The 22,631-nt window shown below is 49.4% G+C and overlaps 7 protein-coding genes across 7 annotated transcripts; 2 read left to right on the forward strand and 5 right to left on the reverse strand.

Moving 5' to 3' along the window:
* Positions 1–73: 73 nt before the first annotated feature.
* On the reverse strand, positions 74–1,164 carry GT037_004860 (uncharacterized protein; the record flags this gene model as incomplete). The annotated part of the gene is made up of 3 exons (XM_038929907.1): positions 74–162; positions 212–478; positions 540–1,164. 3 exons carry the CDS (start codon positions 1,162–1,164, stop codon positions 74–76), a joined length of 981 nt encoding a protein of 326 aa, XP_038786857.1.
* Positions 1,165–3,403: 2,239 nt separating this feature from the next.
* On the reverse strand, positions 3,404–5,062 carry GT037_004861 (uncharacterized protein; the record flags this gene model as incomplete). Its single annotated transcript, XM_038929908.1, has 2 exons — positions 3,404–4,740; positions 4,816–5,062. The coding sequence occupies 2 exons, from the start codon at positions 5,060–5,062 to the stop codon at positions 3,404–3,406; spliced, it is 1,584 nt and encodes a 527-aa protein (XP_038786858.1).
* A 1,446-nt stretch (positions 5,063–6,508) lies between these two features.
* GT037_004862 (p-loop containing nucleoside triphosphate hydrolase protein) lies at positions 6,509–10,492 on the reverse strand (the record flags this gene model as incomplete). Its single annotated transcript, XM_038929909.1, has 4 exons — positions 6,509–8,947; positions 9,000–9,426; positions 9,487–10,149; positions 10,203–10,492. 4 exons carry the CDS (start codon positions 10,490–10,492, stop codon positions 6,509–6,511), a joined length of 3,819 nt encoding a protein of 1,272 aa, XP_038786859.1.
* Positions 10,493–11,048: 556 nt separating this feature from the next.
* On the forward strand, positions 11,049–15,749 carry GT037_004863 (fumarylacetoacetate hydrolase-like protein; the record flags this gene model as incomplete). The annotated part of the gene is made up of 8 exons (XM_038929910.1): positions 11,049–11,269; positions 11,513–11,958; positions 12,022–12,314; positions 12,388–12,831; positions 12,883–13,326; positions 13,855–14,475; positions 14,524–14,703; positions 14,760–15,749. The coding sequence occupies 8 exons, from the start codon at positions 11,049–11,051 to the stop codon at positions 15,747–15,749; spliced, it is 3,639 nt and encodes a 1,212-aa protein (XP_038786860.1).
* Positions 15,750–16,638: 889 nt separating this feature from the next.
* Positions 16,639–18,493, forward strand: GT037_004864 (uncharacterized protein; the record flags this gene model as incomplete). Its single annotated transcript, XM_038929911.1, has 3 exons — positions 16,639–17,130; positions 17,182–17,736; positions 17,795–18,493. The coding sequence occupies 3 exons, from the start codon at positions 16,639–16,641 to the stop codon at positions 18,491–18,493; spliced, it is 1,746 nt and encodes a 581-aa protein (XP_038786861.1).
* Positions 18,494–19,101: 608 nt separating this feature from the next.
* GT037_004865 (uncharacterized protein) lies at positions 19,102–20,172 on the reverse strand (the record flags this gene model as incomplete). Its single annotated transcript, XM_038929912.1, has 2 exons — positions 19,102–19,518; positions 19,576–20,172. The coding sequence occupies 2 exons, from the start codon at positions 20,170–20,172 to the stop codon at positions 19,102–19,104; spliced, it is 1,014 nt and encodes a 337-aa protein (XP_038786862.1).
* Positions 20,173–21,078: 906 nt separating this feature from the next.
* On the reverse strand, positions 21,079–22,097 carry GT037_004866 (alpha-ketoglutarate-dependent-dichlorophenoxyacetate dioxygenase; the record flags this gene model as incomplete). The annotated part of the gene is made up of 2 exons (XM_038929913.1): positions 21,079–21,894; positions 21,945–22,097. 2 exons carry the CDS (start codon positions 22,095–22,097, stop codon positions 21,079–21,081), a joined length of 969 nt encoding a protein of 322 aa, XP_038786863.1.
* Positions 22,098–22,631: the final 534 nt, after the last annotated feature.

Genomic DNA, 22,631 nt, shown 5'->3' on the forward strand with positions numbered 1-22,631 from the left:
TCTCTCGTCCTCCTCGGCATTATGTATCTCTATTGTGTTGACCCTACTCACTCACTCTTCTCACTCTCAGAATCTAGTACATTGGGTCACCGACGGCTGTGATAGACGCAGTGCACACGCCATTTTGGCAGTATCCGGAGGGTGTAGCCCAGCCCCAGAGTTCTGGACATGATTAGCTTCTTGATGCGATGAAAGATTTAGTGAGACTTACCGACAGACTGCCCGTTGGTAAAGATTGCATTTGCTGCGCCAGAGATCGTGGCAGAACAGGCTTGTGTACCGCTGAGCTGATCACAGGTAATGATAAATGGAGCGGTAGCTGTCACTGGGACAGTGGCAGCACCATAACAGCGTCCTCCATCGCACCAAGCTGCCACACTGCTGGCCGTTTGGTAGTTGTTGCCATCGACAAGAAGGTTTGAGATTGAACCAGCTACGGTAATGTTGCAACGGTATGATGAATCGCATGCACCAGACACTAGTTTCAACGTTAGTCATTTGAACGATTTTTTGCTTTATAAACAGCATGGAAGACCTACTGAGACCATAGGCAGCACCAAGAACACCGGAGAAAGTTTTGTCGATCACAGCTGGCATCGCAGGAAGGTTGTTAAGCGATAGAACACCTTGTCCTTGAACTGGGGCAGAGAACGTGGACGGAAGAGCCGTGGAAGCTGTAACTGCGGTGCCAGTGGGTGCAGCAGTAATCGTGGAGGCCGGAGCCGTGGTAGATGTAGATCCTGAGCCAACTACAACGGCAAGCAATGTCGAGGACGAGAGCTTCACTCCCACAAGGGGCGAAGAAGACCCACCGACGTTGACACCGATCAATGGTGCCGCCGTGGACGTGGTGACGACTGCGCTGCTGGCTTTCGAGGAGACGGCAACAACTACGCTGCTTGCCTTAGAAGAGGCTACCACGACTACGCTGCTTGCTTTGGAAGAGGCTACCACGACTACGCTGCTGGCTTTGGAAGACACCACTGCAGCGGCACTGCTGGTTTTCGAGGTGACCGCTGCGATGGCACTGCTGGTCTTGATCGTGGCTGCTGCGCTGCTAGTCTTCACTGCACTGCTGGTAGTAGCACGTGCTTCGATCGGATCGGCAACAGGGGCGGCAGCGACCAGTGCGCCAAAGAGTGTGAAAGTAGCGAGGAGCTTCATCTTGGTGGATTCGTTGTAGTGAGCGAGGAATAGAGACTCAGAAAGGAGAGAGATACCGAGGAGGACGAGAGATGAAGAGCGAGAGTAGAGGTGGATGCCTGGAGCTGGAGCTGCTGAGGATGCTTTCTGTATCCGCAAGGAACGACTCGTCTTTATGTGTTTCTGGAGGTTGAGAGCTACTCTCTTCGAGCATCCCCTGGGCCAACATTATCTGGAATTTGTCCTTGATCACGGTTCTCGATCGATGTTAGCGAGGAATGCAAATCTCCATCCAACCCTCAAGTCTGGCCCCTACTGACCACAAACACCGTCCGGATCTAGAACTCTGCGTTGGGAACGACTTGGGAGAACGCCTGGTGTACGCCATCGGAAGTACGCCAAGCTGGGTACTTGCTTGGTGAACTGTTTTATTGGTGCAGGCCAGCCTCGTGCAGCACTTCTTAATTGTAATGTTTAAGCAATTCTGTGAGACGGGTGCTGTTCCGTTATAGGCTCGAGTTGTGTAGCGTCATCTCAGGGACCCTGAAGCTTGGAATTTAGCGCGTCTCACGAAAGCCTGGCTCGTCATACTGGTTGCTTTGTGCTGAGATAAGGTGCCAAGCAGCAATTCAACAACCAACCAAGAGAGAGCCTTGTTGCTTAGGTGCCGTCTAAGGTTCAACACTAGGGAGTCTAGTAGTCCGGGACGTCTTCCGAAAGCACGAGCACTGGCTTGAGCTAGTGCCGATGCGGGGCATTTTCTAAGGGTCAACACCATCTTGACATACGATACTGTTCGTTTGCCCGGCATGAATATCCGCTTCGTCTCCAATTTTTCGAGTTTAGTGTTGCTCGAGGTATGTCACGTGCATCGTTGGAAGTGTGCTTCGGTGGATCGCAATAGGTGGTCCCTGTCCAAGACCCTCCCATTAGACGCGACAAATCGTCTTTCTAGATGTGCATGAATTTTTGATAGTTGGCATCGTAGTTCGATGGTCTTTCTTGACACTCCATCGATTCGATAACGACAATTTCCTAACAATGTGGCGACTGACAAATATATTTTGAGTCTTCAACTGCCGGTTTACACGACGTCCCTCTTACGACGCCTGTACATGAGGATGTAGGCCTAGAGCAGTTGGGCAAGCCATAGATAGCACGTCATCTAGTTGTGCGAAGATGGCGCAGGACTAGACGCATCAACGCCTCGTTCTTCCCGGCTGCACGGTATCGTCGATTGTCACAGCTAGCGTAGCGAACGGTTTGATCGACCTGCCACGTTTCGATCGTTGCAGGGGTAAAATGACGGTAGCGATCGAAAGCTTGTTATGGCAAGAGGCATGAACACTCCCTCTCGAATTATTAGACCGGTGCGTGTCGGTAGCGCAACACTTACACTGGTTGGTAAACTCCCGGGAGCATCGCCTTGCACCCCCAGACTCTAATGGCAACGGCCGGATCACTCATAGAAATCAAGGTCGATAGAACCTCATCTGGACCGAGATCCAGGTACATGGACATAGCATGATTGCGTGGCGTATGCAGGTTGACCACTAGCCTGCCTCCACCACAAGCGGGTGTGCCTGAACGGATGCGTTCCACTCTCGCCTGGACATCCAACAGCCCAGTCTGATTTATTCTCCGGGGTCCCGGCCTTAGCCGTACAGTATCGTCTCGCACCGATTCAATCTAGACCCACAAGACGGTAATTTTAGTTCGGCCTGCTCTAGTAGCCAAGTAGGAACAAGATGTGGTAGACGCATGTCCAAGAAGGTCTGAGGGAGGTGTATGGCTCAAAAGGGATGCGGCCTTACCCCGCTGTATGGAGTTTACGACACAGTCCTGTCTGCTAGCCACGAAATGTGTGTTTACATAAACAGCTTAACAGCAGAAAGCGGGATTCAGGAGCATCAGCTCAATGGTGTTGTCTCTGGAAGATTCAAGTTGTTGTTCGTGATGCAGATGACGTCGTCCAGCTCTAGTCGTTACATGGTAAGATCATCGTATATCGCCACTAAGTAAGACTTGTGGAGTGCCTTGCTGCTTGCAAGCCAAGCCAAACTTAAGCATGAGTGTAGCGTACGATGCACCCTCCGAATTGCGATTCATGAACATAGTCCAGACGTCCTTGGCAAAACCGCAGCACCTTCAAGATGTGGAAGTATTAGGGGTCTACGAAGGTCCATGTATAGAAAAGCGGGATGTAGAGGCGCACCAAAGTTGAAAGAGTAAATAGGTGTGATCGCTAAGGTAGAAGTGATTACTTGACTAGCACATGCACGCCCTCACTGCTCTGATCCACACCAGGCAGAAACACATCATGCACGAAATCGACGTCCTTTCGGCTTGAGTTGAAAAGTTCCATATCGAACCGCCTAATCACAGCTGCAATGCAAATCCGCATCTCCGCATACGCCAAGTTCATACCCACACATGATCTGGTGCCACGGCCGAAAGCCATGAGGAACCTGTCCAATGGCTGCCCATCGGATGTTCTAGCACCTACAGCGCCGTTGTCATTGAGCCAGCGCTCTGGAATGAACGAGTCTGCTTCAGGAAAGATTGACTCGTTGGTATGAATCAAGGGAGCGGTCATGCCGACTGGTGTGAATGCAGGGATGATATAATCTCTATAAACCATAGGCGAACGCGCAAGGCGCGCATTGCGGATCGCAAGACCGTTGCTCATTCGAAGGCCTTCACTGATAACAGCGGTGAGATAGGGCAGTTTCTCTAAGTCCACAAGCGCCTTACGCTCGTAGGGGTCTGGCATAGCTGATACTATCTCCGCCTTGAGCTTTGTATAGGTGGACGAGTTGTCGAGAAGGTGGAAGAAAATAGCGTTCAATGTGTTGCCGACTGTATCAATCCCAGCGCCGACAATGACCTGGCTTTCCTGGCTGAGTCGCTCAAGGTTCTTCTCGTTCGGTGGTAGATCGCTGTCGAGGAGGTCGTGAAATATCGTGTGCTCGCTAGTCATGTTGCTCTCTGCAACTCCAGATCCCTGCCTGACCTTTTCCTTTTTCGTAAAAACCTCTTGCACGCGTCGGTTGTTCATTTTCCGGAGTTCCATCATCGCTGCGTATTCAGGGCTTGGTTTTTCTACCCAGTTTTGCGGTAACGCGTTGATGACAGAGTGTAACCATGGTGCGTATCGAGTGATCAAAGAAAGGGACGCAAATCTCTTGTTGGCCTGTGTAAAATATGGTGCAAAGTCAGGGTCGTCGAGAGACTTTTGTTCCACGCCCATGGAGTATTTGATGATTACGTCTGCAGCCAAACAACTGAATGCTTCACATGTAGGTATGGCTCTTTTGACAAGATCATATTCCTCGAATCTTGTACATAATTTTTCGACGTATGTCCAAATCATATCCTGTAGGCTCATGATGCGTTGTTTGGAAAAGAACGGATTCATGGCTGCGCGGCGGATACGGTGGTGGTAGTGATCGTCTGTACTGAAAGCTGTCAAAGGATTGCCGAACTCAGCAGTCATAAAGTTGTATTTGTCGCGTGGCGCGGATCGAGTATACAGCGTTTCTATGAAGGCAGGATCAGAAACGTGGAGTTCGTAAGGGCTGATGCGAACTATGGGGCCTTGATCATGTTAATATCACTGCTGGCAGAGACGAACGCGGCTCAATCCCCGACAAGGGCCGGGTGGTGACATACCATATTTTTCATGCATCTTCTTTATCTCTGCCCAGTATCTACCCCATTGGAAGACATCGAAGTAGCACTCGTAGCACAACGTCACTGCGGCTAGCTTTGGACCTGGAAACTTCGATAGAGGGCTGATGTATAGCTGGTAAACTGCGTTACCAATCAAGTAGGAACAGAAGAAGACAGCTCCGATAAGTATCGAGTAATGCGAGAGATTATCGCGGATACCACCCGTAACCGTTTCTTGCAGGACCATTCTTGCAAGCTTCGATTGAGTAAAGAAGTTGCTTCAGGTGATTGGCAAGGTGTGTTTGTTCAGAAGTGGAGAAACTTTACCTGGCATCGCAAGGAAGTAGATCGAGATAAATAACCTCTCCAGCTGTATTTGGGGATTGTTCGTGTGATTGGTGCAGACTGAACACGTCATGCATGATGCACGGTGTTTGTACGACGGTTCATATGGTGTGTGTTGCTTCTTCCTGATGACCCCGCGTCTTCATTTGATGCTACCCAGAGCACACGGCCCTCATGCAGCTCAACAATCGGAAGCACTGCGGAACTCTCTGATCTAGCAACATCCTGGAATGCGCGAATGTTGTAAGCCTAGATGGATGATGAGTCCAGCTCCTGTGATGCCAATGGATGCTGTACGGATGCCTGTTAGCACAGAAACTGGTGTCGTGGCCGCCTCTGTCAGTGCGAGGACACGTGACTTGCTGGGTAGCGAAAAGGACTCAGTGTGCTTGGCATGCATGGAGACAAATCTCGCGTAGAGGCTTGACACCTTTCTAGGGGAGAGCAAGTAGACAAAGCTACCGCAGACTCTTGTAGGATTGGTAAGAGAGATTCGCGAGGCTGCGACCGACCGATAAAGGGTTTTGAGTTCTATGCAATGAGAACTTGCCAAGTGAAGGTCTCCACGTGTCACTAGTCGAATCTCCAACTCCGCTCACAATCAAGTGGTAAAGATCGCAATTCAGGATGAGCTTGTGTAGCATGCTCCCAGAATGATCTGGTCCGACATTACTCGACACCCTCTCGATTTATCGATGCATACTCCAGAAAGAAGGCATCCAATTGATTAACCCACGGCACTCATTCAATCACATGCTAAAGTGTTGAGGGCCGGCAACGCGATGGCAGGCCATTCGTCACATGCTTCACGCGCATCAGTCTATTGTTATAGGATAGACCAAGCGACTAGGTGCATTTCCCGCGTCTTTGTGGGCAAACACCCGCCATCGGCCCGTCAAATCATTGCGGGTAGATATTTACGCTGCGGCTCTACCCGCAAGCCTCCATTCCAGTTGCATGCGCTACCCACTACCCCTCCCTGGTGACGAATCATGGCATATCAGCGCTTCTCACTACAAAGCGACTGCCGCCTCAACTTGTAAATTTATGTCTACCATCAATAGGAGCACTATTCATTAGGAGTTTACCACATTTGAGATTTCTGCCATATCCGTTCCAGAGCAAACGATCTTTATGTGTCTAGAAAGGTTGGATGATCTATCCCCACACACTTCAGATTGCTGGAATTAGTGCATGCGTGCTGCAGTTTGTTTTAGGCCTATGACCACACAAAAGCACTTTTCCTGATCTCGGCGCAAATGCTGACTCATCGGGGGTTGCAACCAAACTCTGTCGAAAGATGTCTGTCTGACTTAGCTATTGGTATACTCATGAACTCAAGATTACTCTAAGTTGATATCCCACAATCCAAGCTCTGAGCCTGACACATCTTGAAGTACATGCCGTTTTCCTTGAGCAGCTCCTCATGAGTTCCAGCCTCAACGATATGACCATCTGAGAAGACGAAGATGCGATGGGCTTGGCGAACAGTCGATAGACGATGGGCGACGGCAATTGTGATCCTGTCATCGCAAGCAGCTTCCATCAAAGCCGCTTGCACTACGCGCTCTGATTCAGTGTCTAAAGCACTCGTGGCCTCGTCTAGAAGAAGGACTTTCGGCTGGCGGACCAGAGCTCTGGCAATGGCGATGCGCTGCCTCTGGCCACCGGAGAACTGGCTGCCGCCGATACCACAAAGTGTTTCAAGGCCCTCCGGCAGAGAGCAAACAAATTCCCAGACATTGGCCGCTCGACAAGCTGCCTCGATTTCTGCGTCGGACACGTTCGCGGCGTCGGCGCCGTGCATGATGTTCTCGCGCACGGAGCCTGGGAACAAGGATGGTTCTTGTTGAACGAGCGAAAGATTTTGACGATAGCTGCTTGGGCTCATTGTTTGCAGGGGCTGCGAATCTACGATAATGCTACCACTCGTCGGGTCGTAGAAGCGTTCGAGAAGAGCGATCATGGTACTCTTGCCGCATCCGGATGCGCCTACGAATGCCACAAATTCGCCACGTCGAATGGTCATCGAGACGCCCTTCAAAACTTGACTGTCTGGCACAAGGGGATAAGAGAATCGCAGATCATTCAGTTCATATGCCTTGTAGCTGTCCATTGGTGCAATACTTCTGTTATCGTTAGTTTCAGTTATGACTGGTTGCAGTCCAGATAGCCAGAAGAAGTAATTTGCCGCTTGGTGACCTTTAGTGAAGCTACCGGAAAAGCTGAGTAGCGTTCCCGCGGAGGTTCCAGAGAAGAATATCGCCATGAATGAGACCATGAATTGATAGAAGCTGATCTCGCCAGTGGTGACCAGCTTTGATCCCCACCAGAAGCCCAGTGCAAGAACGAATTGCTCGACGGCTTGAGTGAGCGCGAACCAAATCATGACATGGAACAAATGCGGGGTGCATCCGCGAATAGCCAAATCGAGTGCTGCAGTATATCTCTGCAATAAATCTTCTTCGATGGCAAGAGATGACACAGTTCGAATAGCGAGAACTGCTTCCGATGCTAGCGATGCGCTTTGGCTGAAAGAAGTGTTGATTATCGTGTTCAAACGCTTCTCCAGCTTCAGTCGCAGCCAGCCGGACAGGATGAGAGGGGGGAGGCCAACAAAGATGCCGACAACTCCAACCTTCCAGGACGTGGCGAGGGAGAGAACACAGCATGCGACAACGCTGACGATCGAGATAATGGAGAAGGATATGTTGATACCCATCAGCTCGAGTACAGCCTGTGGGTGAGAATCGAGCTTAGCAGTCATGGAGCCGACAGTATTCTCGGGGGAGTCGAAAAACCCTAAATCCTGGTGGAGAAGACATTCCATCATGCCGGATCGCACCCTGGCGCTCAAGGTGTTCGCGATTACGTTCATGGCCCAGCCCAAGGTGTAGTAGCACAAGAGGCAGCCTAGTGAGAGAACCAGGAACATTAGAGCCAAAAAATTGGCCTTTGATGTAGGATCATCATTCCCCATGAGTTGCACGAGCTGAGCCAATAACAAGGCTTGACCAGGGTTGACCGCAGCTCCGACAACGCAAGTAGCCCCTGCTAGAATGTACCATCGGCGCAGTTCAGGAGTTAATCTTGCTAGTCTCCAACAACTGCGGAGCAGGCCAACCTCCCTAGATGACTGTGAATCTTCTTTTTCGCCAACCTTGCCGTGGTCATGTGGGCTGGCAGTATCTGGCCTGTCCAGAAACACAGCTGTTTGAGCGAGAGCGTCTTGTTTCTCAATTTCTTCCAAGTGTGTGTCTCTAATGTTCTGAAGCTGATTCTGACCTGGCAAAAGGCTCTGCACCTGTACGAGTTTGGCATACATCCCACCGCGGTTCAGGAGCTCCGCATGAGTGCCTTGTTCAACTAATTCGCCTTTGGACATGACCACGATATTGTCGGCATTGCAGATCGTTGAAAGTTTATGTGCGATGATGATTGTCGTGCGATTCTGTGCAGCACTATCGAGCGCCTTCTGGACGACGGTTTCGGCAGTTGGGTCAAGTGCACTGGTGGCTTCATCTAGCAGGAGGATACGAGGATCTGAGATCAAACTGCGAGCAATAGCAACCCTCTGCTTCTGGCCACCAGAGAGTAGTCCGCCTCTTTCTCCAACACGGGTGTCGTAACCATTGGGAAGTTGCATGATGAAGTCGTGCGCAAAAGCTAGCTTTGCAGCGTCGACAGCTCGATGAATCTGCTTCTGTCGAGGCTCGTGCTGCCATCTAGTAGCGACAAGGCCATGAATGATGTTTTCCAAAACCGTGCCGTTGAAGAGTACAGGTTCCTCGTTCCGTCAGCATATCAGCTAAAAGATATGATCACACGACAGTACCTACTTGGTGGACGAGTCGAACGTGTGTTCTTAACCATCGTAGATTCAAAGCTGAGGTAACATGGCCGTCGATCTTGATATTTCCTGATGTTGGATCATACCATCGCTCAAGAAGACCGATGATAGTACTCTTGCCCGAGCCACTTGGACCCACGAGAGCAGTCACCTTACCAGCAGGGATTCTGAGCGAAAAGTCGCGAAGAACCATGGTATCCGGGCGCATCGGGTAACTGAACCTGACAGATTCTAGCTCGATTTCACCTATCAACGCCGCAGGCTCTATGCCAGAGGGGTCCAATGAGTCAATTCTAGACTTCCTATCTATGAGCTCGAATAGATCAATCGCCGCAGACGCAGCACGCCCGAAGGTAACGAAGTTTGGCCCTGTCAACATAACTGTCGAAGCGGCGATGATGACGGAGAAAAGTACTCTGGTGATCCATGTCAATTGAGACTAGACGCCAACTTCGCATGGGAGGGGCGATACGTACGTAAAAACGGTTCCGAGATCTGTCTCACCACGGGATATCATACTGAAGCCTTGCCAGAATGCCAAGCCCATGCCTGCGAAGACAACGAAGTATTGGCCACCGAATATTATCCCAGAAGTCTTGCTACGCTTATTCCCGAGTTCCAAAGCGATATCTAAGTAGCTTTTGTACCTTGCTAACGTCCTGGTCTGCAGATTGAAAGCTTTGACGGTTCGCATAGCGCTTAGGACGTTCTCGGCATAGCTCGCAGCGTCCGAATAGACCTTAAACACTTCGCGGTTGTTGATGGTATCATACGTACCAACTCCACCAACGAGTAGGACTGAAGCTGGAATGATGCAAATCAAGATCAAAGTAAGCTTCCACTGGGCGATGAAGGCGATGACGAAGGCTGCAACGAAGGTGGTTACGGACTGCACAACTAGACCGAGCTTCTCTGAGATACCCGACTGAATCATGAGACCGTTTGCCGTTGCTTGGGTGGAAATCGACCCGGAGACACCTTGATCATGGAAACCGACCTCTTGGCGAAGAGCTGCTTGCAGGTAGTCGTGCTGAATGGCTCGAACTAGGTGATACGCAACGTAGGTCATCAAGGAGCCGTACAGATAGATGGAAGCCAGTCTGACGATGCCGATATAAACGAAGTAAAGACTGAAGGTTCTACTGTCAGCTTTCGAAATTGAACCTTGGAAGAAGAGTTGTACTCTACGTACGCAGTTGTGCTGACTGCACTCATGTAGTTATCCGAGAAGCCCTCTGTGCCAACGCTACCCAGCAATCGCACGAATTCACCCATGACCACATTGACCATGGCTTGCGCAACGCCCGCGGTAATTGCAGCTACGATCGAAAGTCCCAACAAAACATAATGGATCGATGTGGCGTAGGTGAATGTCCTAAAAAATGCAGCAAATGCCGACGGTGTCTTTTTCTCGGCCGGAGGGAGCTGCGTGTCAGAAGAGAGATGATTTCGAACCGCGTCTTGTTTCGGCTCCTCTGACATCTTCCTCCTCATTACGATTCGCAGGAAGATGCGTTTTGCAGTGGCCGGGAAGATTTATCAGAGTTGGATATGTTGAGGAAACAAAACGAGTGGAATGTGTAGCACAAAGGCTGCTTGTAAATTCGGAACTGGTAGTCATGTTGTCGGGCTTTTCAATAATTATTATATTGGCGTTCGAGTCGCGTTACTTCACCTAAGAGTACTGCGCGCGCGTTGTTATGCACTTGGTAGAGTAGCGGACATGAGAAGGCCGCACGCCGCGGAGCGAAAGTAGGCAGAAACAAGCGGCATGCGGACCCTGAGCGGCCCGCACGTCCGCGTCATTGATCACGTGACATTAGCATCACATAAGCATTAGCGGTCGTCCCTCTGCTCTTCCACTTCTGCAGTTCGGACCACGGAAATCCATAGCCCGAATCGCTGCTGGGAAAAGGGTCAACCATCGTAACGCACGACTTTGCGTTGATTGCATCCCAGCGCGTAGCTGGTCTGAGACCACTCATTTGCGCCTCTTACTAACCCCGAGTTTGTGGAGCCCGCCGCTATCGCCGCCAGCATGACTCTACGACCAGCTTCAGGATCTGCGGAAATGAGCGATGAGGAGATGCCTCCCGAACAGGACGAAATTAGCAATGATGAAGAAATCAGGACCACACAAAGCTCGGAAGGTCCTGTCTCGAAGGTCGCCGTACGTCAGGGTTTGAATATACATCCAGGAGTCTCCAAATGTACTGAGCTAACTGGAGACACTAGTGTGATAGATGCCGTAGACGCAAAGTTAGTCCCGTTGAACAAAAGAGAAATATCATTCGTGCACGATATTGACGTATGTGCTTTTAGATCAAGTGCAATCGCCAAGACCCCTGCAACCAATGCCTTCGAGCATCTCTCCAATGCACATTTCCAGAAATTCACAATCGAGCGAAGCGACAGCGGATTTTTGTTTCAAGCTTGTAGTACGTGATCGGCCGATGGTATGGTTCGAGCCGTTGATTAGGTTTGACTTCTGACGTTCATCAGTGAAAGCAAGATCGAAGATATAACCAAAAAGCTTGACGACTTGGCTCGCCTCGTGCAGCGGCTCGAAGTGCGGCCAGATCAAAGTCTTTCCCAACGCAGTACCATAAATGCCAACCTACATACGACCAGCAAATCGTCACGACCACCCCAAACATCCACTCCCGATCATGAGGGCATCGACATTTCCTTGCTCCTGAACGTGATCCAGGTGGCCGACTTACTCGAGACAGCCCTAGATCATGAGGATACTGGAGACCAGTCATCCACTGTCGCCGACATTCGACTATCTCGTCAGACTTTGCAAGACGTTTTACGGTCTCAAAGTCGCCATAGCAGCCTCCATGAAGGACCACCATTTGCAAAAACATTGCCTCCTGGCATGACTCTAAGAGATCTCCCGCTTCCAACCATAGAAAATGTCATGGCATGTCTCAGAATGGTTCAAGGTATATGCAGAATTGCATGATCTTTACTCAACATGTGAACATATCAGCTCACGAACACTTCAGATCACGGGACCACCACAGTCCCCTGGCTAGGAGAGACAATGTCATTTGGCGATTTTACCCTCATCATCGTTCAGGTCTGTTCTCCTGGGCCCATTACCGATGTCAAACTCATCATTGCCCTCTCTGGACTGTATTGGATGTTTAACATGTGCGGAACATGGGCATCTCCTGTTGCACTAGAAGATTTCAAAGACCAAGCAAGATTATGCCAAAATAGCCTAGAGACAGTGTTGTCGACATTGAACTTTTGGTTACCCACAACAGTCGATGCCGTTCTAGCCATGAACTTAGCGGTAAGACAAGCAGTTCCCATTTAAATTTCTGAGCTCCGAAAGATGTCACTAATACTCCGCTTTCGAATCCTAGTCTGTATATTGTCTTCAAAAAGGCAAGATCTACGCTTGCTGGACGTTCATCAACAAAGCCGCTATGCTCGGCCAGGCTCTGGGCTTGCATCAGGACAGTTCATCGTCTGGACTTGCTTCTGAAGAACGGCATCGGCGCTTTTGTCTCTTCTGGTCAACTTATTGCATTGAGCGACCCACCGCGCTTAGGCTCGGGCGTCCTTCGACGATACGTGATGAGCACATTACCATACCGAAGCCGGACCAGTACCCCACCCTTCAAGGCCTTACTTCGAGCAGACAAAGCTTGATACATGCTGTCGAGATGTCAAGGCTCCACGGCAGCGCATATGATGACCTTTTCAGTCCGAGCGCACTTGCGCTCCCTGCGACGCATCGGACAACACGCGGTCAAGCCATCGCTGCAGAATGGCGTGCTCTAATCGCTTCGAAAGAATCTTCTATGGTATACCAGGCCGTTTCATTTTCACTTGTTCATGCTGATTGAAACACTCAGGCTCGATGGAATGAAGACTCGCGTGGCACAATCGGAGAATTGATGCCAGTTGAATTCGCACAGCACGCCACCAGAGCCACTGATTATCTGCTTCTTGTCGCCATTTACCGCGTTGCATTCAGCAAGCCATCGACGAAGGTTTCTTCCGAATGCATAGCCGCTGCTCGTACAAGTCTTCGTGAGCATACTCAGTGTATCGCACTGCTCGTCAGCTACAACAACGATCCTGCTCTGTTCGAGCTATGGGTTAACGGGGGGCTAATCCTCTTTGCGTTCGTGCCTTTCAACATCATCTTCTGCAGCGTCATTGAGACTGCCAATCTCGCAGACCTTGAAAGTTTGGAGACTTACGTTGATGCTCTAGCGTCCCTCGCAAAGAAGCCAGAATACACATCATGCGCAAAGCAACTAGAGATATTCAGGGCGCTGCATAAGCTGGCTTTGGTGCACAGTGAGATCAGAGCCCAGATGCAGCTAAGCTCCTGTCCGTCTGGCCCGTTATCAAGCAGCGCGAAGGACGCGGGACTGGAGGGGTTGCCGGATACATTAGGAGGGCTACCGTCATGGCATGATCGTGATGGCATGTGGAACGGGAGCATAAATACCACGAACGAACCCTCCGTTTTAGCAAGTCAGCCATGGGCCGACTTCGGTGGCATGGATCTTGATCCACTTGGTACGCAATTGGGGTATTGGATTCAGGAATCCAGCCAAGATTTCGACAATTTCGGCGAGACATAATATAGCATTGACAGAAGACGAGGCGAGAAATGATCGCACGACTATGCATTTTAGTATGAGCGTAGGAAGTTCTGTATCAAGGCTACAAACAATCTTCGCAATCTCATGTGGGAAGCCTGCCCCGCATTGCGTTCTTATTTCCGTTATATCCGCCCTCTCAACCCCCACCTTCCTTACCGCGGTAGCAACTGCGGTACCTGACAATGACCTACTCCTGTACACCTCACACAGCTCGTCAACATGGCTCCGTCCGATCTAGCTAACGGGAATGTTTCGCTTACCAACTATGTGTCCTATCGAGATACGCGTACTGGGCGGAGTCGCGTCGGACATTACGACTTCAATGACAAAACTATCCGGCCGTTGGCCTTCGCATCTGGAACTCTACTGAGCGATCTCTATCAAGTCATTGAAGTTGGTGAGCTCAACATTGTCGCCGTTGGCAAACCACTACCCGCTTCATCGGTCAAGATCCTTCCTCCCTTTCCAAGCCGAGACGTCCTTTGCGTCGGCAAGAACTACGCCGAACATGCGAAGGAGTTCAACAGCTCCGGTTTTGATAGCTCAGACAAAGTAGATACTCCTTCGCATCCTGTGATCTTCACCAAACGTTACACGTCGATCATTGCAGACCGGGAGAATGTCTACCCCCACCCAGAATTCACGAAAACTGTCGACTATGAGGGTGAGATTGGTGTAGTCATTGGTAGGGCCGGTTTTCGTATCTCAGAAGCAGATGCGATGAGCCATGTGTGGGGCTATACTATCGTGAACGATATCACAGCGCGTGAGCGGCAGAGAGACCACAAGCAGTTTTACATCGGCAAGTCGCCCGATACGTTCTGCCCAATGGTACGCAAAGTTTATATCGTATCGCCGAGTGGTACTGAAAGGAAATAGGGTCCAGTCGCTGTACCTGCGTCGAAGTTGGAAAGAACATTGCGGATTCAAACGCACATCAACGGCGAGCTGCGACAGGACGCAACGACGGATGATCTTATCTTCTCAATTCCGTTCTTGATCAAGACCATGTCGGAAGGACAAACACTGATGCCAGGTGACGTCCTTGCGACCGGTACCGTAAGTTTAACCCTCATGAAAGACGCGACTAAGATTCTTGGCTGACTTTGGCATAGCCCGCCGGTGTTGGGATTGGAAGAAATCCCCCTGTCTATCTCAAACCTGGAGACACTATGACTGTATCAGTGACTGGTCTAGGTGCTTTGACGAATTGCATTGGGAATTTAGGAGACAACAGTCCTATCGCGAGTCGCGTGGCGGATGTTACCCACATACAGCGAAAAGATCCAACCGGGAGCGTCGATTCTGGACTACTGGCAAAGGTCAATGACAAGCTCGTCTATTACAAGAATCTGGGAAGTCGCTCAGGCCCTCCGGTCGTTTTCGTGCATGGACTAGGAGGGAGCTCAGAGTATTACAGACCACTCATCCATTCACTGGATATCGCCAGGTCGCATCAGCTATGGGTATATGATCTAGAGGGCCATGGCCTATCACCAACATCGCCGCTCAGCAGACTCAGCATCGAATCCTTTGCCGCGGACCTGAATGGCTTGTTCGAAGCAGAAGACATCTCATGTAACGCCACTATTGTGGCGCACTCCATAGGATGCCTAGTCGCCCTAAAGTTCGCATTAGCACATCCGGAAAAGGTGGGAAGGTTGATCCTGCTCGGTCATCCATTTGCAACGCTCGAAGCCACCACTAATGATGCGTATGAGCTAGCCGATAGTGTGCGTAAACTTGGAATTGCATGTGACATCGACGAAAGGATAAATCTGACTACTTCAAAAAAGACCAGGACGTCGAATCCGCTGGCGATGGCAGCGATAAGGATGCTGCTGCTTGGTCAGGATCCTGAAGGTTACGCAAAGGCTTTGACAGCGCTTGGTGATGCACATGATCTTGACTTCTCTGCAGTACAGGCGACCACTCTCTTTGTTACTGGAACCGAGGACTACCTCTCTCCGCCACACCTGTGTGAGAAGTTCAAGGCAGAGATGAATGCAGAAGCGAGCCTGCGAGTCTTGGAGAATGTGGGTCATTGGCATGTTTTTGAGGATCTTGCAGGCGTGGCAGAGGTTATCAGGGACTTTGTCCAATAGCATAGAACGTGGAGATACTTGTGAAGAGGTTGATCAGCATGACACCGCTGCAGTCCTAGGGTTAAGCTGCGTCACTTTCGTGATCCTTTGACTGTTCAGACATGCGATTGGAACCGAAATCGGGAAAACAGCACTGGGTGACCCAAATCGGAATGCTACAGGAATAGCTTGTATCTCAAGTCTCAGATCGTTAATGTACGATGAACAATCCCATTCCCTCCACCTCACCTCGAAGCAAGATCATCCTACCTCCAGTCTACTACCTCTGCAAAGACGTCGTTGTGAATACTTTGTAGCACAACCTAGTAGGCGCTGATAAGCTGCCAAGCCAATCAGTTCAGCCGTATTAGCCGGAAAGCTTGATTGGCTTGATTTTTCACAACTCTGTCGACGCCATATATGATGCTCGTACGCGCGGAGCCTGAGAGTAAGAATGGTTTCAGTAGAATTAGTGGTACGTTTCGATAGATCACTCAATGGGTGACTCGTCCATAGACTACGCTAGTCAGGATCGAGGAAGAATTCTCAAACCGATCTTCGTACTAGTTTGTACAAATTGTGTACAACATTGTGCGCAATTGTACAACGGTAGCATTTTATCGGCGAAGTCAACGGCCGATGGTCCACATTAGTGCAGCACGATTCTCCCTGTATCGTCGGCATAAGCAATTCCGAAGAGCCGAAATCCTATGGCGATCTGATCAGTAGACCACATTGTGCGTGGTTGATCGGACGAGAAATAGAAGCATTAGGCACAAACAAATGACAGGATATAGTAACTGGAGATATGTAACACTTGAGTCCCGCGGTTCCTCTTAGAGCTTATCATTCCATCAACATTTTGTTCTACTCTTTTGTTCTCCCCACAACATCATATTGAATACTTGCAATGATTACATATTCCAAATCTCACTTCTTGCTCTCTGAGTCGTCTCCAGAGTATGCTGCGTTCGCTCTTGTTCTCGCGGCTGTGAGTTTTCTCATATACCGTTGGGCATTGCCTAAACCCATTCCTGGCATTCCCTATGACAAGAAAGTGGCGCGCAGTATATTCGGTAACTTGCCGGAACTCATATCCTGGCAGAAAGTCCATGGCCGACCAATCCTTTACATGACAGATTACTGTCGCCGCCTAAGCAGTCCACTGGCGCAAGTTTGGCTGGGTCCTCTCAGAAAGCCCGTATTGGTGGTGACCGATTTCACTGAGATCGAAAACCTTACGCAGCGTAGGGCTAAAGAGTTCGGTCGAGGTCGGGACTTTACCCAGTCCTTCAGATATGTGGTACCGGAGTTTCATGTTGCCCTGGAGAAAGAAGACCCAAAATACAGCGCAAACAAGGATTTGTTGAAGGATACTATGACACCAACATTCCTGCAAAATGTAAGTTGGAAGTCTTCCTCGAATTTACGAATGTTCTAAAAACAGTCAAAGGTGTCTTCTCCACAGATTTATATGAGATCTAACAATCTAGTAAGTTTGTGGAAGTTCAAGCATGAACATGCTCGTGGCCGGGCATTTGACGCTTTCGAAGACATATTCAGCGCTGCTTCGGATATGATCCTTGCGGCAGCTATCGCAGTGAACGATGAAAACAGCGCTATTGTTCAACAGCTGAAATATCTCGAGTCGTTCGAGGGAGAACTTCCTCTGCAATTCGATGAGAGATTCAACAGCGTTATTTTCCCACACTTACCGAACCTTGCTCACATCAAGGGCCTGGAGAGATTGTCTCACCACATCGGCGAACAGGTTCTTAGTGCGTTTCCAAACATAATGCACTATTACCGTCTACTCAAAGATAACGTATTGCGTCAATCTTACGCTTGGGTGAAAAGATTCGAGGCTATGGAAATACAGAAATCTGTCTCCCATTTGGAAAACAAGACCATAACATCTGTCCTGGATCATATGGTGAAGCGCGAGAGAAGAGCGGCGGATAGTAAGGGTATCAAACCGGATTACTTCAGAAACGGTATCTTCGACGAGGTCGGTTCCTAGCTTGGAACCCATGGAACATAGCATGTTTTGCTAACTTTTCCCGTAGTTAACTGGCTACTACCAAGCTGGCCATGAAACTAGCGCGACAACTATAACCTGGACTCTGAAATTTCTTGCTCAGAATCAGGATTCTCAAGACAAATTGCGCAACAATTTACGTCAATACCATGCGGAAGCCTACCAGGCAGGTCGACAACCAACGAAGGAAGAGATTGCAGGTGCCGATATCCCATACCTCCACGCGATTATTGAGGAAACACTTCGAATGCGACCGCCTTTTCCTGCTCTGATGCGCTCTACTCTAGTTGATACTGAGATAATGGGGTACAGAATTCCGAAAGGAACTACCATTCTCATGCCGTCGAGTGGACCTGGATTGGATGAGCCGGCTATACCTGTTCCAGAGGATCTACGAACCAAGTCTGATATCACTAAAAGACGTCCTGACTGGTCGCCAGAAGACGTCCATCTGTACAACCCAGGTAGATGGTTGAAATGGGACGAGGAATTGGGGGAGACAAGATTTGACCCTTCAGCTGGGCCTATGCAGTCCTTTGGATTTGGGCCCAGGCAATGTTTTGGGAAGAGGTTGGCATACATACAGCTGCGGACGCTTGTCACCCTACTTTTCTGGAATTTCAAGTTTGTAGAACTTGATGGAGAAATCGCGTCACTTCAAGGTCATGAGTCGACTACACTCATTCCAAACTACTGCTACGTTAAACTGGAGGAGTTAGCAGCCTAGGTCTAGAAAAGTACCCCGGATATAAATTGTAACATCTTAGAGCTATCATCTATAGACTTATCATACTTGAACCCGAGATATCGTGCCGCTGAGATGGGTGCTTCCTCTGAGGGAGGGAAGCTACTTATAACATCAATGTGACGAGAACTGAGGAGGTACCTTGTGCTAGAGATTTGGACGTAAGACGCATGGTTTCCTAAAAGAGTAAGACGCACTGAGCCTGCTTATAAGGTGCGCCTCGCTCGAGAGAAAAGGGGACCAGAAGCCGTCTCTCACTATCCTTTGTAATCTGAAGCAAGCACTACTGCCTACAGTAACGCTATCACGGTATTCAATGTTGGACTATCTATGTCTTTGGGCAGTGTTTTGTTTATTTATCAGAGAAAGGTTATATTAGGTAGCCTAAGGGCGCCGCCAAAGCGCTAGTTAGGTCTGGAATCTAGATCTCTATGTTGCACCTATATTCTGTAGGCGACTGAAGGGCTTCTGGTCTCGCACCGAGACAATGTGGAGGGTCTACTGATCAAGCTGTAGCCTATCACAAGCACGTTTCCTTCTTGAAACCAAGAAAATAGATATGCTTGATAGCAGCGCTGTTTATGATCTATTCAAATGACATCTAGAATTCTTTCCCAGTCCTGCTTTCGGCACCACTGTTCTACAGACATTAGGTGGGATTCAACGCCAAGATCCTTAGGTTGTTTCACGCTCTTATCGACTTTGCTGCCGTCGTAGTTAAACTCGATATACCACCCCATCATGTCCGCAAAATTTTGTCCCAGCTCTGGATCACTTATGTTGAAGCTCGGCTGTTCGTTGGTGAACTCAATGTCCTTGTTGAGAACATTGGCTAGTGTCTTCGCAAAATCTTGGAAAGTGAGCCATGCGTTACTAGCAATAACCTTCTGGCCAGCTGAGTCGCGGAGAAGGGCATGGACAATAGGCCCAGTGTTAGCCTTCGCTGAGAACATGGGAAGATGTACCGTGCCAACGGCCCCCAAAGACAGCATATTTTTAGCAATGTCCTAACAACAAGTTAATGCTATCTTCTATCAGAATTACGACTTGTGTTGTTATCATACCAGCTTTGGACGATATGCGCTTGCATCAGGCTTGAGGTAGTTCTCAAGGAAGAAGCCCGCATAGAGCACACTCGTCTTCTTCCAGAGCTCCGGATAAGTTGTTTTCCCATACTCTTCAGCGATAGCTTTTCCGTCAAATTGATGTACGTGGGAGTATTTTCCTCCACTGAGCTTCTCGGTGTTGGGCAGACTAGAAAAGATAAATCTTTCTAGGCTCTCAACTTTGGCAGCAGCATCGATGATGTTCTTGTTCTGTTGAATTTCCTTCTCCTTCGCAAGAAGCATCGGGCTTTGACCGTTGACGGAAGACTGCTGCTGCGCCATAAAGGATCCGTAGAGCATCCAATAGTCCGTCACGCTAAAGATAGCAGAAGCCCCTTTGAAGGCAGCGTCGAGTGAGGCGGGCTCGTCGAAATTTCCTGCTACCATTTCGACTCCGCGTTCTGACAAAGATGCGGCTTTTGTAGAGGTTACGTCCCGAGTGACACCGCGAAGTGCATATGGAGACGGCGTGAGGGACAGAAAGTGCGAAAGAACTGATCCTCCTTGGTTGCCAGTGGCACCTAAAACTACGAGAGTGGGCTTCTTGCTCGACATAGTGAATAGACAGATAAGGCTCGAATAGTTGGTAGGTTTGCTCCGATTTGTTGCGATCGAAAACGGGTGAAGATGTGTACGTTATATATCGTGCCTCGACACATAGTAACAGACGAAGCGCGATTCGTGCAAATGAGTTTGAGAAGACTCGGGTCAAAAATTACTCCGATTAAAATTTACTACACGAACCAAGCAGGTAACAGAGCAAAGGCGGCAGCTCAGGAAGCGAAGGTGTGGAACGAGAGTAGTCATTGTGGTTGACGAACCCCAGCGCTAGAATGGAAAAGGATCGGGGGTGGCAAGCCCCGATTACCGACCTTTACCGGCGCTTGAGAAATTTTGCTTTGTAACGTTCGGTCATACCTCGTATTTTCTGCGCTTGTTGGCAACTACCCCAACCCTAATCTTAGTTACGAACAAGCCCACAGCCTATAGTGGTGCACGGCTATACAACTTTTAAATCAAACTTCCAAATCTTAGCTAAGCAAGAACTGGAGATAGTTATGTTCTGTTGAAGTTTTAGAGAATGTACAGGCGAAGGCAAGATGGAGGTGCGAAAGAAAAATATTGCTGTTGTTGCTAAGTTTTTGACGCAGCGCGATAGACCCGCCGCAAAAGCCGCACAAATGAGCAAAGTGCGAACGGAAAGCGCAACCGTACAGAAACATCATCATTGTTGTGAACTGAGCGCTGCTCGATTTTCGTCGCTACCTCTGCAGCTGGTCAATGTAAGTCCATCATAATTGTCCAGCCTTTACGTATTTTCCCTTCTAATTTCTCTCAACGAAAAGATTTCGCATGCATCCAATAAGCAGAGGAACTACACTCTATCATAGCTGCCACCGTGGCCATCAACATTGAAACGGACTGATCAGCCCAAAGTTCTCCTACTATAACAATGAGTACCTAGGGAAGACCTTGTCTTACGCCTGATTTGTCATTCAGACCCCATGCTTGGCTACTGTTATCGTGTACTGTGACTCTTCTCATATCCCTGCGATATATGTATGCAAAAGGTCCTCCCATCGCACGGTGCATAGTGCAGGTGTTATCCCAGATGACCAGATCGCCGACATCATGCCATTCCACAGTCACTCTATACTTCTCCTGCGTAGCATGCTCGAATAGCATATCGAATAGTTCCTTGCTCTCCTCTGGCTTCAAACCCTCAATATGGTGGATGTGCATCGCCAGATACAGATTCATACGTCCAGATGCTTCGTGACGCTGCACAAGCTTATGACGACCCATAGGATGATCAGCAGGTTCTATACCCGCAAAGTGCTCAGGGGCAGCTAAATTCTTTGAATGAAGAATCGAGTGGCAAGCGATTAGGTCTTTAGCCAATAACTCATTCTGTACATTACAAGGAAGGTCGTCCCAAGCCGCCCTCGTATCGCAGAATTCTGTCGCACCGCCTGTGCCAGTGGGAGGTAATTCATGAGCCAGTAGCAGGGAGTAGCCTGCTCGGCGTGGGTTGAAGCTACTGTCAACATGGAAGTAGCTATTGCCTTTGTTTGCCTGCGCACGTGGACTAGTCGGAGAGACAAGGGTGTTGTCCGCTTCGATGTTGCCGACATCGAAGAGTTCGTCAAAATCAAGACGATTCTTACGGCCGGCCTTGTTGTAAGGCTTCACATCGTCTAGTTCGCCGAACTTACGGCCCAAGGCGATGTGGGCTGAGTCGGTCAGTTTTGTCTGGCGTAAGACGACCACACCATACTGCACATATAGTAAGTAGGAAGTCATGAATATGTTTTCGGGACGCTCACCTTCGTCAAGAGGTCATGGAGAAGACGGTAAGTCTCATCAGAGGCACCATCTTTGAGGTCAAGCCCTCGAACCTCAACACCGAAGCCGTAGTGAAGCTCTCGAATTTGAAGGGTCGGGGCAGAGATAGTCGTTTCGGTAATCGTGGCTGACATGTTGAAAGCTGATGGACTTGATGTGTTGTCTAGTCTTGAAAGGTACTTTGTTTCGTTTTACAGGTGTTTGAGATCTTATATGTGTGAGGCTTCAGTCTCTTCAGCAGTGGTTGCTCGACGCCGACCATTGCCGATCAACTGTATCCACCACATGTTTGAGCCATAACCGACTATAGATCTGCACAGCATGTGCTGGTGTTCGCTCGTGCACACAGCTCTCGTATGCAGGCGAAGTGCCGCGAACTTGTCCATGGAACCTCCGTCGATTCCCAAAGCCGAAGGCTATCTACGATGGGACGAATAGTGCTCTTGTGAGATAGAAAACTTCGCAACAGGACTTCTCCGTGCTTGCTGCTATCATGATTCTGACTTCACTGGCTGTCTTCGAACTCCTGTGTTCTGGCAACATTTGCAGCTCATTGAAGGATATCGGAGCAGTGTTCGGGCATTTAGCGACGGCGCACGTGGAACAGAAGGGCCGCAGATACGCACTAGTCTCATGGCGACGTAACCGACCATAGCCGAGAGCCGGTG

Source organism: Alternaria burnsii (genome assembly GCF_013036055.1).
Source record: "Alternaria burnsii strain CBS107.38 chromosome Unknown 740, whole genome shotgun sequence".
NCBI classification, from domain to species: Eukaryota; Fungi; Ascomycota; class Dothideomycetes; order Pleosporales; family Pleosporaceae; genus Alternaria; species Alternaria burnsii.